At 35.8% G+C, this 13,747-nt stretch overlaps 1 protein-coding gene across 1 annotated transcript; it reads right to left on the bottom strand.

Moving 5' to 3' along the window:
- Positions 1 to 1,162: 1,162 nt before the first annotated feature.
- On the bottom strand, positions 1,163 to 10,375 carry LOC118043263 (pleiotropic drug resistance protein 3-like). The gene is given in 25 exon segments (XM_035051176.2): positions 1,163 to 1,752; positions 1,868 to 2,122; positions 2,360 to 2,531; positions 2,620 to 2,847; positions 3,035 to 3,168; positions 3,289 to 3,372; positions 3,593 to 3,883; positions 3,990 to 4,322; positions 4,422 to 4,495; positions 4,645 to 4,788; positions 4,882 to 5,035; positions 5,428 to 5,531; positions 5,616 to 5,776; positions 6,137 to 6,285; positions 6,287 to 6,451; positions 6,554 to 6,835; positions 6,921 to 7,222; positions 7,332 to 7,422; positions 7,532 to 7,585; positions 7,821 to 7,897; positions 8,010 to 8,169; positions 8,504 to 8,588; positions 9,076 to 9,158; positions 9,445 to 9,568; positions 9,822 to 10,375. Coding segments are annotated over 25 exon segments (4,365 nt in total). The 5' UTR covers positions 10,214 to 10,375; the 3' UTR covers positions 1,163 to 1,485.
- Between the last annotated feature and the right edge of the window lie 3,372 nt (positions 10,376 to 13,747).

Genomic DNA, 13,747 nt, shown 5'->3' on the forward strand with positions numbered 1-13,747 from the left:
TATTTAAGATTAAATTTATTATTTATTTTGATTTATTTTTTATAAATTTATCATAATCTTATAATTTAGTTAGTGATTTTTATAAATTAATCTATATTAACTCATGTCTTTCAGTATATCTAACTTGACTATGACCACCAAGTTTTCTATCTTTTTATCATGTATTCTTATTGTTTTGTGGTGGTATAAGGGGTTTCCTGCTTCACTTAATCTTTCAATTATTTCTTATAAAAAAACCTGATTTTGGATCAATAGCACCGTGAACAATTAAAGTTGTATTCGCGAACGGAAACTGCCTTACTTGACTGGCTCACCACTTAACACAAAAAAAAAAAAAACCTCACATCTTGCTGCTTTAGTGGAGCTGGTGGCTCTAAACTCGTATTTGGATTGGCTTTCTTCTTTGTTATATAATAAGAGGTGCAAAGAGTCCAAGTAAATAATTTTTGGGCTTCATATCAGTAGCGGCCACTCTCTTTTTTATTTTTGTTTTAGATTAATATAGATATTTAGATTAGTTTACACATATCTCGACTAATCCCATAAGCCTTGAAAATTAACGATCTTATAAAATTTTATTTCATTTAGTTAGGAGTAATGATGGATCTCGCTTGAAAAAGACCATGGATATATTGACTACTTGAAGGGATGTGCCTAATTATCCTTGTAATTTAACATAAATTCAAATCTTAATTGTATAAAAACCTTAATAGTAAAAACTTTGTAAGATCAGCATGGGTTTAGTCTAATAATAGAAATCTTATAGTATTGATATTAATTCATTAAGATATACTCTTAAAAATACTTGCTTATATATTTTTTTTTAATGCGTTAAAAAAATATATTTTTATTCTGCATTGTAAAGATTGCTGTTCACAATTATTTATGGGTTTAGGGTCATGTGGTTTTCTTTTGAGCAACTGACATATGAAAACTTGTAATTAATTCACTTTTTTTTTTTAATCATTGTTGTTCATTGACGTTTAAGAATATTTTGAGCCTGCTTCTTTATGCGAAGTATGATTATTAGTATTTTTTGCTTTACAATTTACTTAATTTTTTTCTTCTTTTAATTAAAACATTATAATCCCATTGGTGAGATGAATCAAACATATAAATCGTCACTTTTATGGCACAATGACATCAAAAACTAAAAAGAAAATTTAACAAAACCCTTTTCATAAATTGATGAAGAATGGCCTTCTATGTAGCAAAGAATCTCATTAATGTTTGAAAATCTTCTTTTATCACCTGATGCTCTTACTCTAGCTAGCGTTCACATGTCGAAGAGAGTTGTTTTTCATTCCAAGCCCGAGTGAATGACTTCTGGGTACGTAGAGATAGACTCAACGGGAGTTTCAGGATCCTTTTCCCGATAGATTCTGAATGAGAAATAAGTTGTCTGACAGTTTTCCGGTCACCATTTAAATGACGTCACAGTTCTATCCAAAAAAATCGAGCTATTCAAATGAGCAGATACAAATTCTACCTTCTCTGGAAGTTCAGTCTTCCAAGGAAATAAGCAAAAAGAGATGCAGTAATAATGGGAAAGATGATTAGCACAGCACCGACAACACCCAAAAAGTTGTGGTGAAACCCATAGTAATCACCTACAAAATCAGCAACAGTCATCGGCTCTCCAAACACTGATATTTCTTTGTTCACATCTCCATACTGCGAGGTGAGCATAGCATTTAACGTCCAAGACGAGGGGCATATATAATACAACCAAACCCACCACTTTGGGATGTACTGCAAGAAGAAAACACCACCTTAATCAATAATTTGACTGTATATATCAGTATTCCCCTTGAAAATACTGGAAATAATCGGATGTGGCGGAGGGTTTGATATTTTGAAAGCTTACTGGTTTCGGCACGATAAACCCCGAGAAGAAATTCAGCGTTGTGTACGCAAACGCAGCTAGATTGGAGGCGACTTGAATGTTTGGTGTCAATGATACGAGCAGCATTCCTAGGTAGTTGAAGAACAGCAACATACAAAACATGCTATAGAAAGACCAGAGTATCTTATAGGCAGACAAGGAGTAGCCAATCATAGGATATGTGATGATCACATAAAGAATCCCTTCAATGAGCAAGTATGGAACCTCAACCAGCACCTACACAAAAAAGAAAAACCCCACTAAACAAAAGGATTACAATCTAATTTCCATTTTGAACATGTAGATTCCAATATTCTAGCATTTTCTTCTAAAATCCGACTTTAGAACCCAGACTATTCCTTCAATTGGTGATGTAATAGGAACATCCAGTGACTTGTCAGGTTTGCTTCAAAAGTACATAAAAGAACTAGAAACAAGAACCTGGTGACAAACTTGGCTGCAAAGAAACTAAACCTGTGCAAATGAATAGGCCCATGAAGAGTACATTCCTGCAAATCTTTCACGGTAGAAAACAGTCCGCTCTCTTGCAACAAATGGTAGGACTGGAGAACAATTGTTTATGCCGAAAAATATTATTATAGAGAACATCGAGCCAGCGATACTGAGCAAGTCTTGCTGGTTGTTTCTACGAAATCGAGAATAAATTACCATGTCAATGTTCTTTTCTGAAAAGAGACTCTGCTACTAAATATCAAAAGCATGCATTGACTCACATTTTATTTCCTTTCTGCCAGAACAGGAGGCCAAACAGGAGAGCTCCAAAGGACATAAAGACAATGCGCAAAAGATTATACGAAGGACTTCGCCAATAAGACAAGTGCTGTTTCCACAAGCATGCTTTGAGTTGCTCCCAGCCATTCTGCGGAAAACAGGTAGGAAAATGCAAGTCTTTTGAGCCAGGAGTTGGTGAGCTCAATTGCTTAACCAACTCTTTGTTCTCCCTGCAGTCAAAAGAGCAGGGGCTTTCTGTCACTCAAGTTACAAATGTACTTTCTTTGGGAATTCCAAGCATAAACGTAGTTCCACATTAATTTTATACAATCTTAAGGATGGAGTTTAACTACGAAGAGAGCATAAACCATGAAGTCCAATATTGATGATAAACCTCGTCACATTCATTGATCTTACTCATATAGGGTGGACCGTTCATAAGCTTCACCAAAATCAACACCAAGATCGGCCTCTGCAGTTTTAGAAGAAACCTCTAGCATCCATGTTGCTGGATTGTATCTGTTCTTAATCTTAGGCACTCCAGGAATATTCTACTCAAGAAAGTCAGGAAAGTACAATCAAGGTTGGATAATTGAAGTTTGTCAGTTACCGGAAGCATTCCATCCGAAAGAGAATGGCATCAAAAACAAAAGAATTGTAAAACAACTAACCTCAAAATACTCAATGACCTTGCTTGACTGCTGACCCAGTGGTCCAGAATATATTATGCGTCCACCAATTTTCATTAGAATCAACTGCATTGAAATAGAGAAATGTTAAGCAATAACACGCATTTATATCCAATCTGCAGATTTGCATATAAAGAAAACCAGACAGAACCAGCTTCATTATGTTATATTCTAGTTTTACATGTCAATGCTGTCCTCGTACAATGGAAGATAATCTTGCATCAGGTGGTATAAAACAATTGCCAAGAAGAAAATAAAATATGCTCATTAATTATCACTACTTCACCTCATCAAATGCCTCGAAAATATCCGTACTTGGCTGGTGGATGGTGCAAACAATTGTTCTTCCTGTTTCAACTATGTTCTTCACTACTCTCATAACAATCGCAGCTGCTCTTGCATCCAGACCTGAAGTCGGTTCATCCATGAATATGATGGATGGATTGGCAACAAGTTCCACAGCTACTGTCAGTCGTTTACGCTGTTCAATTGATAAACCACTAATTCCGGGAATGCCTACTAAAGAATCTTTGATTTCATCAAGCTCGATTGTTTCGAGGACTTGATTTACAAATTCCTGAAAAAGAGAACAAAATGTTGGAGAAGAATACCTCACCGCAATTCAGTCTTCACAATCAAGTTCAGGATCAATTATAAATTTTGCTTTTAAGAGGGTATCATACATATTTAGTTTTCGTATCAATTTCAGGAGGAAGCCGCAACCAAGCAGAGTATATCACAGATTCTTCTACAGTAATTTGGGAGGAATGTATGTCTGTTTGTTCGCAGTAACCTGATACTCTAGCGAATGAATCCTGAACCTTTGGGTACCCACCAATTCTAATCTCTCCTTCAATAGTGCCTCCAGTTTTCCTCCCGGAAAGAACATCCATAAGAGTTGTTTTCCCGGCTCCACTTACACCCATTAATGCTGTAAGAATACCAGGTCTGAATGCACCAGTAATGTCTGAAAGAAGCTGGAGCTTCTTCTCTGGAAAACCACGTTTTCTCATTTCCTAACACAAAGACAGTGACGTTTGTTTGAAGACATGAGTTGCTCCCCGTATTTTATGATCATGCGGAATTCAAAGAAAAACTAGGTTCATCTTGATTACCAAAGGAGTATCAACATAGTACCGCACATCCTTAAATGTCATAGTAAGGGGCTCAAAAGGTAAAGCCATCCTTCCTGCAAAATTGATCGGTGGCAGTTGACACTGCTTTATAAACTGTATCCCATGTACATTAATAGACTACAAAGAAAAACCTTTTAAGATTTTTTTTTATTATCTTTTCTACCCTGAAATCAGTGGAAGGATGAGAAAACAGCATGCTCACCCTTTTTATCTCCTGGACTAGATTTAGGATATGCACAGGTGAGGGTCTTCTTGTCGTTCATGTCAAAAGAAGCACCATCATCTAGTTTTCCTTGCTGTTGATAGTATCTTTCATAAGAAATAATAGCTCGAGAGTTTCCTGGGGCTAAATGAGTACCAATGTTAAGTATGCTGTTAGAATGGATGCATCAACATGATTTTTAAGAGCCCTGCTAATAGAAATTAAAGATAAACTTACATTTCAAGAAGGTTAAAGCCAAAGCAAAGCCAACGTTGAAGAGCACTGTCAACCCAATTAAAGCTGCAACTGATATCCAGTAAAAATAACTGTGAAAGTTCAATCCACGGCTCTCCAGAGTTTGCTGTCGTATGGTTGTGTTACCTGACATTGTCTGTGGATAGAAATAAAGAATGAATGACTTCACTGCATGGATGACTGATTAAACTTTTTTTCTAGTGCAGATAATAGGAAGAACTATCACTCTCCTTCCGGGTCTCACAAATAATGATTAACCAGGCAAGAGCTTCTAATTGCTAAGAAATTATTCCCTGCTAGCACTATAAACTTCAAGTCAGTTTAAGCGAAAATTTCCATCTCTCTTCCAGATGGTACAGCAGGAGGGGTAAATTTTCCCTCCCAAACTCTAGATTTGATAAAGATAATGACTGTAGAGATCATTAGGCCCAATATGAAAATCATATGATCCATTTCCGAAAAGCTTCCTTCTCGGATTACTACGTGTAAACCTAATGGATGACTTCAAGTTTTCAATTAGTCGATTACCTTTGCCCACCTAGGAGTAAGAAACTCATTCAGACTTAAGCCTATTTCACCATACGCCAACGGAGAAATCCAAAATCCCCATCCCAACCACACAGGCATAGAGGCTGCAACAGAACAAATAGTTCAGCAAAGTATTCTGAACAGATTCTAATGTCGGGATTATTAGCAGAGATGCAAGGAAATCTTACTCTTTGGGATTAAAAAGCCACCAAATAGTAAAGCAATCAACAAAGCGAGTCCTCCAGCTGTCACTGAAGCAACCATAGTTTGGAAGAGGGAGGCGACAAAGCGAAACATGGATATTGATGTTGAATGTACCAGAAAGAGTAGAAGGAACTGGCGGAAGAACCTAAGAAACAAAACCAATAATCGATATAAGATTAGGATCATGGCATCCAAAGTTCCTATTTGTTCTTCGCAGAAACTCAGAAACAACAATGGCTGTCATATATCCTTGGAATCCCATGACAACATTTCCTACAATTTATCTTAGTGGTTAGCTTATATTCTCCTTTCAAAAGCACAACTTTTTCCTCATATTTGATTGTGTCTGAAATGATGCTAACAACTTATTTGCACAGCACGAGGATGTTATCTAAGTTGGATTCACATGCGTGACTGTGATACCCTAGCTCTTACACTATATTTATCAACGAGTCGCTTTAAATCCAATCTGCTGAAAATTTGTAACCCCTCGCCAGAGGCTTACCTTCCAAACTCAGGGCTGTAACCAACAACATAATAAGTAAGAGTTGTCCAAACAAATGCTTCCACGAGAGAAAGTGGAACTTTAAGGATAGCTGTGGGAACAACATAAGCCCAAGCAGGGTAAAAGCATAACTCTCTCTGCTTGTAAAAAAACTGCAAGTCGGGATATAGTCATATGCAACTCTGGGATTCCATCAGAAAATAATATAGTCAATGCAAAGAATAGAGCGTTCATGTAATAACTTGCATGGATCGCATCAACAGCCATCCTTGTGCGCAGGAAGACAGTCATTGTTATTGAAGCAATGATCACTAGCTGTAGACAGGGAACCCAGAGATGCTTTTCAGATAAGAAGGGACTGCATCAAAGAAGATTGTATATAATAAAAGGAAAAGGTGTTGCCTACAAGGAATATACCTGTGTACATTTAAAAACATAAATGAAAGAATTCCTCTTCATGAGAACAAATTCTCTCGCACTACAAACTTTGAACAGTTCCCATTTCGATAATGAGTATTTTCTGAAGCATAAAGCAGTCTTGTGGCTATTAGACTTATCAAATGGCTTCATGATCTCCTCATCTAGCATCTGACCAAGCTGGCTTTCTTTGAATTTCTTAACAAACTGTTCTACAGAAACATAACTGTGAGGTTGTTCTGTGCAGTACCAATACTGCCTTTGATCTTTTCTAGAGATAACCTGCAGAGATTTGAATTGTTAAATGATGGCTTCTTTTTTTTGTAATAGTTATAATTAGAGACAAACCTGAAGCATAAAGACTTACCTCTTGAAGGAAGTCTGCAACTTCTTTTCTCTCAGGGCACCTAAACCCAGAGTCCTCGAAGAATCTGCAAACACTAGAACGTGGGCCATGATAAACAACCATTCCTTCTGCCATCAACATGATGTCATCAAATAGGTCAAAGATCTCTGGTGCTGGCTGAAGAAGTGAAATCAACACAGTGGCATCGGTAATATGTGCCAAATGCTGCATACAAGACACAATCTGGAAAGTGGTCGAACTGTCTAAGCCATTTGATATTTCATCCATGAATAGGGCTTTCATTGGACCCACAACCATTTCTCCTGTAACAAAGAACCAGCAAATAGTTCATTGAAGCAAATTAAATCATATTCGACCTAAAACAGCTGACACTTGTATGCAGTCAGTTTCGTACATCATAACACACAGTACCTGTACTTAGTCTTTTCTTCTGTCCACCTGAGATGCCTCTTCTCATAGCATCCCCGACCATTGTGTCGGCACAAATATCAAGTCCTAGAATCTGAAAGGTGAATTGCATGGAAAATATTACTATAGAAAACATACTTCAATAAGTAGCAAGGAGGATAAAAGAACTTCAGCCTTGTAAGTGGAAACATGTAGCAAACAACCTCCAAAATGTAGTCTGTTGGAAGGGTAATTTTCGCTCCTTCTTCTGATATTCCCTGTCAAAAAGAGGAAAACATTCACTGTCACAACCATAACTTTTATCATAGATAAGCATGAAGGAAAAACACATTGAAATTAGAGCTATAGTCAGCCTTGAGTAAGATCATCAAGCATGGCCATTCATGATGAACTTTCTCAAAATGTCTACTCTGAGAAACAAACTTCTGCTACGTCTAGGTGAACCTTGTGTATATGGCTAATAAAATCTTAGACATTCTTTGTGGCTGTTACCTTCATGTATGTATCCAAATCAGTATCTGGGAGAATCCCTGCCTGCTTCTCCTTTCTACTGATTTCCATCAAGATCTCTTCCGTGCAAGTACAATTTAGTTAATACTTACAATGAAATAGAATAGTAGAATTAACTTGAGAGTGATTTAGATATTAGAATCAGCACTGGCGTAGCCAAAGAATTGTTACCAGCTTGGCTTCCTGTGCCCTGACAGCGTGCTGAAAAATCAACCGTCTCCCTCACTGTCATCTCTGATATATGCAAATCATATTGGCTTACATAAGCTGCGGTTTTCTGAGGAACAAACTCTTCCAATCTGTGACCATTGTAAGATATTTCCCCTGCAACCTATATAAGAACATAAAAAACAGTAACCTGGATGGATAGTCTAGGAAAGTTTTAGTTAGCAGTCAAAGCAGCAATGTGATAAATATAATTAAGTACGAATCAACAGAATCATCTTGAATTTAGTGCATATACCCGGTGAAAATAAATTTTCGTAAAAAAAAAAACTCAGCTGAATTACATCTTTGTAAACGCTGAATTTCTTTACAGAATGAAAGTACTATTCCAATTTTCAGTGATTTCTAAAAACCTCTTAGGATACTGAAGCTTTGTTCTTTTCATCCCATGAAGGAATTTTTTTTAATGTTATTCGCGTAATTAAGAAGCATTAAGAAACCTTGAGAGAATTGCTAGGTTTCCCAGAGAGAGCCTTCAACAAAGTGGTTTTGCCACAACCTGGAGGGCCAAGCAGTAAAGTCATCCTGCAAGAAGATAAACTGAGTGAACTTGAAATATATCAGCAGATTCTGTATTCCTATTTCTTGTTCAACATGAAAATGAAGTAGATTGACATAAACACACAGCTATATTCCTCTGAATACTAGAAGTTGCATGCTAAAGGATGTATAGGAATCCGATCAATAATCTTCTGAAAAGCTGAAGGTACAAGATGTCAGATGTGCCACCTCGTAAGTAACCAGCAAGTTGATTTGGTTCCGTACAAATATTAATTCACTCCCAAATAAACTCATGACCCTGATTTAAGAGAGAAATCTTTGTAAGTCTGCTAGCTATCACTATCTTGTGTTTTTCTCTGATTCAGAGGGAAAACGGCCGGAATCAAAGCAGAGATTTGTTTAGTCACCACTTTGTTGGTTTGGTTTGTCAACAGGAACGAGACAAGATGTACAAGCGTACGTGTTAAATGACTTAGTTAAAAAAAAAAACTTCATCATATTTGAAGGCTACCTTCCTGGCTTAATGATGCCGCTGACATCTTTTATGATGCTTATCTTTGTTCTTTGTTTCGAACGTGACAGATTGGCAAACCCCTGTTCAGAAACAGATAATTCAAGGATTAAGCAGTTTGTAAATGTAAGAGAAACCAATTGAAAATGTTTCATTTCTACCATTTTCCAGACTCCAATAGCATAGATTCACATTGTTTGAATGACGTACATGTTTATCATTCATGAAGTCATATTCCCTTTCTATTGTCAGCTCAGGAGACAATCAGAGCAAGATAAATTTTTCAACTTTTAGAGTTTAAAAAAACCTAATTTGTTGTTACAGATCGAAACTGATATTAACTTATTCTCATCATACACAGGAACTCACAGAGAGAATGCTCTTAGCAGTGCTCCACACAGTGGGAAGAGGTTTGCCACGAACTAACTCGCAGTCTGCTTCAACGCAAACATTTCTGTATTTCACTTCTACGGTGGGCAATTGCATACCGGCGCTGAAAAGCAAAGCAGAACCAATCAACAAACCATTTCGTGAATGCCTTTATCAACAAACATGCAATCATACCACAGACATGAAACCACGCATTAAACATCCAGGCGTTAACGATATGCCACGCGCATACAACAAGGAACACAAGTAGTAAGTACTTTTGACACGGTTTACTTAATGCAGCAATGTTTCCAATTGTTTTTCAGACTATCTGCATATTTTTGGATAAGCTAGTATGTAAAGATATGGTTACTTACATGTCAATTCTTTTCCTAAGTTTCTGCAACAATCGGAGATGATCATTTTCAACGTGCTTGATCAGCTTTTCATTGAACACGTGCCCTTCTTGAGCTCGAAGTATGGCAACATTAACAACTTTTTCCCCCGTTGCATCTCCTTCTCCATTTGTGCCATCTGTCTCCTCCAATAAAGCAGTAGAAATCCGTTCAAAAGAAGGTAATCTCTCAATAGTACCCAAGCACTGTGATGCGTCTTCTTCATTTTCATTTCTACGATGGTTGGCATTCCCAGTTGAAAGGCTATGAAAACTAGGCTCGTGACTTCTGAATGAGGTTCTTATGCTTCCTCCAAGCTCGGCTAACTCAATCTTCTTTGACTCTGTCTCATCAGAGTATGCCACCTGAGCCATTCTTGGTTAAATTTGAATTTGAATGCTTCAGCTTGTTGAGTTATACATAAATAATCGTAGCACAAACACAGGTCGACAGTCGAGTATTCTGCCGGAAGTGCCTTTAAGTAATTACAAAGCTGTGAATGTAGGACGAATTGAAAACATATCACATTGTTAGATCACAAATGCAAAACGGCGGATTCATTTGTTTAATACGTTAGTAATTGATATATATATATATATATATATATATATATATATATATATATATATATGAACCAATGTTTACGCCATTTCAGAGATAGATTCGAACGTTGTCTTTCTTCAAGAAAGCAAATCTATGGGATGTGAACGTTTGCCATCATCGTCTTGTAAAGTGAGCTTTAGAATTGAATTCATTGTAAAAAGGAATTAAATAATCACAATTCTTGCATCGTGGGATCCTATGCTTTGTACTTCTGTTGGGACGAACAACGATAACCGCAAGCATCGAAACGGAGACTGGTGGATCATTGTCGAAAACACCCCTCTCTTGTCAGCACGATAATTAATATATACAAATTTACCAATAAGAATACTCCAGGTACGTATTGATAGTTCTATTAAACTGTTTACTGAAACAATGCTTTGTGATAATGATCTATCAGCATCAATATTTAGCCGAATAAATAATATAATAATAGTAATTTAACTATTTATGTGCTTTACTAAACGGAAACTCTTAAGTAACGAAAGGAAGATTTTCTGATCACTCGGGGAAACTTATGTCGGGAATATGCAGAATAATGAGTAAAAATTGAAGTGCGGTCAACAATTCTTCTTGACAGAAATAAAATTACACAGTTCTAGTGCTGTGAAATTCTAACAAAAGCATCATCTAACAATAACATAGTGTTAGAGAAATGGTTTATTTTTTTTTATTTAGAAATTAATTAAAATCATATTTTTTTTATTTTTTAAAAATTATTGTTAACACCAATACATCAAAATAATCTAAAAATATTAAATTAAAATAAAAAAAATAATTTTTTTAAAAAAATATTTTTAAAATACAAAAATAAATATTAATTATTATTCGTTGAGAACATCTCAATCCAATGACATACAGATGGACATAGTCATACTTGACGGAAAAATATTATTGTTTTTTGTCATCTCATCATTTTCTATTTTGCTTGAACTTAAGATTTTTGTTTTTGTTTTTTTGTAAAATGCGTGGTTACTTACAATCATCCTTTTAAAAAGTATATATATGAATATAATTGAACAATCATGTGAGAAGGTAGCTTAGTATTATGTGTGTTTCGGTTGCCTAATCTTGATTATGTTTAATTTTTATTTTTTTTCGTGGAGCAAATTCATTAATGAGATTGGCATAAGATCATCAAATCGCAAATCTGGCAAAGGATACAAGAACAGGAAGAAGAAAAAAATGAAGAGATTAATTTATATTCTAGAAGCCAACAACAACATCGCCGGCGACAAATTGTTATATTCAGTGGGATCATCCTCCTCATTTAATGTTGTGTGCTCTTGCTGGCGATGCTGCTGGTGTTAGCTTCTTTAGAAGCTAGTGTTTGTATTTTCATTTTTTATTAGGAAAAAAAAACCCTCAACAGTATCTAAAGTACACGACTGAAAAAAATAATATTGTACCCCTGCTTCTAAAAGAAATGGCATAGGATAGTTAATTAATATTAATGATACAACAGATGCATCAGCACAAAAATCAACCTTCGATAAGAAAAACAAATACAGAATACAGAATCTAACTTCTCTGAAAGTTCAGTCTTCCAATAAAATAAGCAAAAAGAGAAGCAGTGACAAGGGGATAGATGGTTAGGACAACACCATCAACACTCAAAAAGCCATGATGGTACCCAAAGTGATTTCTTTTTTATTTAGTTTTTTTAAAGGGGATTTGATAGATGATGGATTAAAAAAATGTTTTAGGGTTTATATGATGTTTGAAATATTGATTTGATATATAGATGATTTAGAAGGTGTAATTAATGTTTCGAATGTTAATTCTAACTTAAAACAACTTGAATGTGCACTAGAATTTTGGGTTTTAGGGATTCGTATAATTTTCCAAAATTAGTGGATCGGGATTCTGGAATGTGGTTGACCAATTAGTTTGAGCTAGCCAACCGGTTGGCTTCATGTTGCTAATGGCTGGTTGGTCTAGAACGGCTGACTAATTGGCTTGTGGTGGCAGTTGATTGATTGATCATTTTGGTGACCGGTTGATCAAGTGGAATTCGATCAATTCTCATGAATCTACGATGCATTCCATTAATTACTTCATCAAATGTCATTGACTTTCTTTGATTGCCCCAAACTACTTGTATTTTTTTTGGACATCATCAAACGTCATTGACTTTCTTTATTTAAAAAATATATATTGTTTGTAATAACTCACGGTGCTGTGATTTCATATTAATTTGTAATGACTTGGCTCTGGTATCTAGTAGAAAAACAAAAAGGAATTGTGCTGTAGAGGAGAAATTCCTTGCTTGGCAACTGCGTATGGATCACGTATAAGCTCACGCCTTGTGATTGATTAGTGCTAATTCGGCGAAGTTCTCGAGAACAAGAGAGTAATAAAAAATACTAGCGACTCCTGGACGTTGTATATAGTTATACAATGCATTGACCTCACCTCGTCAATTAACCAATTCTAAGATCACATTTACAAAAGTTAGCTTCATTTTTGAAATACTAGCGCCACCGCCACCGCCACCGCCCCGTTATTTTTCTCTGGTTGTTTTGGTGGTATGATACATTATACTCCCCCTTCATCCCCGTTTTACCCCTGTTCTTGCCCGAAACAAGGTGGAATCTAAGCCTAAATAAAGCGAATTCAGTTCAAATCATGGGTCCAAATCTAAGCCTTAACTTCTTATACTTGATTTTCTCTATAAATGGTAATAACTCCTTGCGTTGCGGAGCGTCCGAACTTGCTCAAGGAATTGGGGCTTCTAAATAAAACAAATTTAATCATGCATGGCCCATGCGATTATGGCTTTATTATTTTACGGAGCCCACTAAAGGACGGCGCGTTGCTTTTTGTTCCTCGGCTGCATTACACGTCTACGTATATTGAAATTCTATAATCACGGTATCTTTCAATTTGCTCCCTTCCACATTTATGTGTTGTCTCAAATTGTATTTATTTATTTATTTTAATCAACCCACAAACCTATTATTATTATTCCTTTTTGAAACAATATATCATATAAAACAATATTTATTTAATTTTTTATAAATATAGATTTTATTCCTTTATTAAAAATCAATTGATGGGTATGATATCTTACATCACATAATATATGAAACCTAACCATTACAAAACACGAAGTTCTCTCTAAAACGACATCTTTTTGGTGCATAAAACGATTTGCAGATGGTTTAGGATTGATGCTTAGATTGGGGAGTCAATTGATTTAAAACATATGTTATGAATCCAATTGGAAATTCAATCATAGCATCCATATCCAAGAAAACCAGGTAATCAAATAATATTATATATTCATCATTCTCAAGAAATTA

This window comes from Populus alba, chromosome 10, assembly GCF_005239225.2.
Source record: "Populus alba chromosome 10, ASM523922v2, whole genome shotgun sequence".
NCBI lineage: Eukaryota > Viridiplantae > Streptophyta > Magnoliopsida > Malpighiales > Salicaceae > Populus > Populus alba.